The 2,405-nt window shown below is 32.7% G+C and overlaps 1 protein-coding gene across 1 annotated transcript; it reads right to left on the bottom strand.

Moving 5' to 3' along the window:
* Positions 1–1,040: 1,040 nt before the first annotated feature.
* LOC145692280 (tRNA (uracil-5-)-methyltransferase homolog A-like) lies at positions 1,041–1,826 on the bottom strand. The gene has a single exon (XM_081767576.1). The coding sequence runs from the start codon at positions 1,824–1,826 to the stop codon at positions 1,041–1,043; it is 786 nt and encodes a 261-aa protein (XP_081623702.1).
* Between the last annotated feature and the right edge of the window lie 579 nt (positions 1,827–2,405).

Below are 2,405 nucleotides of genomic sequence, written 5' to 3'. Positions count from 1 at the left end.
AATTTCGTGTGTATAACTCAGTAATGATCTTTCCCATAACAACTAATAATCTTGTCAATAACAACATGTTCTATCAATAATAAACTAATAATCTTATTCATGACAACATGTCCTGTCAATAACAACGTTCTTTCTTTTAATTATATCTAAGCTATATGCTTAATTATTGCGCCTCTGATCAATGTTGATAATATAGGTACAGATTAATTATAATAGGGATATATCGCTGTAAATGTCGCCCAGAACGGGAATTCCGTAACAGTATTTACAGTGAAGGAAAGAACCCTGTATATTTTCAAAACACTCACTTTTTGAATAGCCCTCGTACTAATTATTATTACATCAATCCTCGTATTAATTATTATTATTACATCAATATAAATATTTTTCTTTTCTCTTCTTTCTCCATATATATATATATATATATATCAATTCATTTATAACAACATTTTTCTTTTATTACTAATTACATATCATAAAACGTCGATTCATTACAAATATCATTTATGGGTCTATTCAAAATTATAAGTAATTGATGACTTACGCAGAGTTACTAGTTAATTGTTCCTCTTTTACATTAAGCGATAACATCCATATACAAACAACATTATTTATAATTAAGATCGTCATCTTATCAAAACAACAACAAGATCAGAAGGCAATAATTACATTTAAAAGCTTCAGTTTAAAATCAATGTCATGGATTTCGAGTTAATACAATCGAATCTCTTTTTAAACACATAAGATGAAATAAAGATGAACAAAACAATAGGTATATCATAAGAGAAAGACTTAATAATGCACATAATATTAAGACATATGCTAACATAAATTCAGCAACCGCGATCATAAACATGAACTCAACAAGATTAAATAACATAAAACAAAATATACATAATATATCGGCATAAAAATATTTTGTTTTCTCCTTCTGAACAAAATGTTATTATTCGAACAAAGTACTGATAATAGACAAAATCATAACGTTATTTAAAGTAAAATTACTTAAATACAACCTTCTCAAACTCCGTAATTCAAATCTAAGTTACATGTCCAAAAGATCCAATCAAACTAAACAAGGAGTCACAAACGAGAATATAGCCATCTTCAATTGTCTGATTCAACGTATCTATGCCAAGAATTTGAGCACATTTCTTAGCAAGAATAAATCCAATTCCTCCAGTGGCACAACACACATCTATAAAGGAAGTTTCTTCGTCAACTTCAACCACTTTCGTGATGGAAGTATAAAGCTGCTCGGCTATCAAAGCATTCACTTGAAAATAATAATCTGTAGATACTCGGAAATTCACGTCACATACAGTTTCTTTCACATATTCTTTCCCGAACAACAGCTGCAGTGGTGGAGGTTTCTCACCTTCTTCCTTTTCAGTGGAGATCAGGAAATAGAGCGATGTCACATTCAAACAGTTACCTTCTCTGTTTTGGAAATAATCTTTCAAATCATGCGTAATTTTTCTTATAGGCGAATGCTTCAGAAAGTCTGCAAGTCCTTCATTCTTCTCTTTTCTTTCTTTTGTCCAATCTGCTAAATCCAAATTCCTTCTCGGCAACAAATCCATCAGTCGCGTGAGTGAAGATTTTATTTCTTCATTATTCTTCTTCAACTGTTCTCCATAAGTAACATCCCACAAAGGTATTGTTGCCTGTTTTATTCTATCTCCTACAGGTAGCTCAACTTTCGCCTTTTTAGAATCCTTATCAACAGAGTTTTCCAATTTTCGTTTACGATGATCAGCTTCGGCAACTTCGGCTGAAAGAACTCGCTTCTTCCAACTGTATCCATTCAAGGTCTTCACTGCCATCTGTTGGTCTTCTTCAGTTTTAAAGATCAAATAAATCCAAGAACTCGCTCTCTTCGGCGACTTAATAATATGGCTTCCCAACTTCAAATTATCAGTCAACAATTTCTTCAATTTCCCTAACCGGTATAATCTCGGCAGACCTTTCACTTCAATTTTGAATAAGCCTGTAGTAGTAGTGGAGGTTTTCTTGACCGGAGATGACGGTTCTTCTTCAATTGTAGCATCTCTCGCATCACCATTCGTCACAGGTTCAATTGTTTCATTTCCATCCTGTTCTTCAATATTTTCATTTCGTCCATCGACTTTCTTTTGACCTTCTTCCGGTTCTACTTTCTTATTCGCATCAGTACCGTTCACCCTTTTAATCAATACGTGCAAATCCTCTTTTAAATTATGTTGTAGCCGATCGAAACCTTCTTGTACACCTTGTACTTTATCTGCAAGAGATTTTTGCTGCGCTAGTATCTGTTCTAGCTTTTTTTGTTGTCGGTCAAATTTCTGTTCTAGCTTTTCATCGTACAATTTTTGTTGTTGATCAAATTTCTGGTCTAGTAGTTGACTAAACATATCAATAAGTTT

This window comes from Thermobia domestica, chromosome 8 (assembly GCF_964235325.1).
Source record: "Thermobia domestica chromosome 8, izTheDome1.hap1.1, whole genome shotgun sequence".
Classification (NCBI taxonomy): domain Eukaryota; kingdom Metazoa; phylum Arthropoda; class Insecta; order Zygentoma; family Lepismatidae; genus Thermobia; species Thermobia domestica.
Note: the sequence above shows the minus strand (reverse complement) of the source record. Positions and strands in the feature narration are given on the sequence as shown.

Bases quoted from the DNA above. Each gene is read 5' to 3' on its own strand.
- LOC145692280 (XM_081767576.1), bottom strand. From the start codon at position 1,826: ATGGCAGTGAAGACCTTGAATGGATACAGTTGGAAGAAGCGAGTTCTT.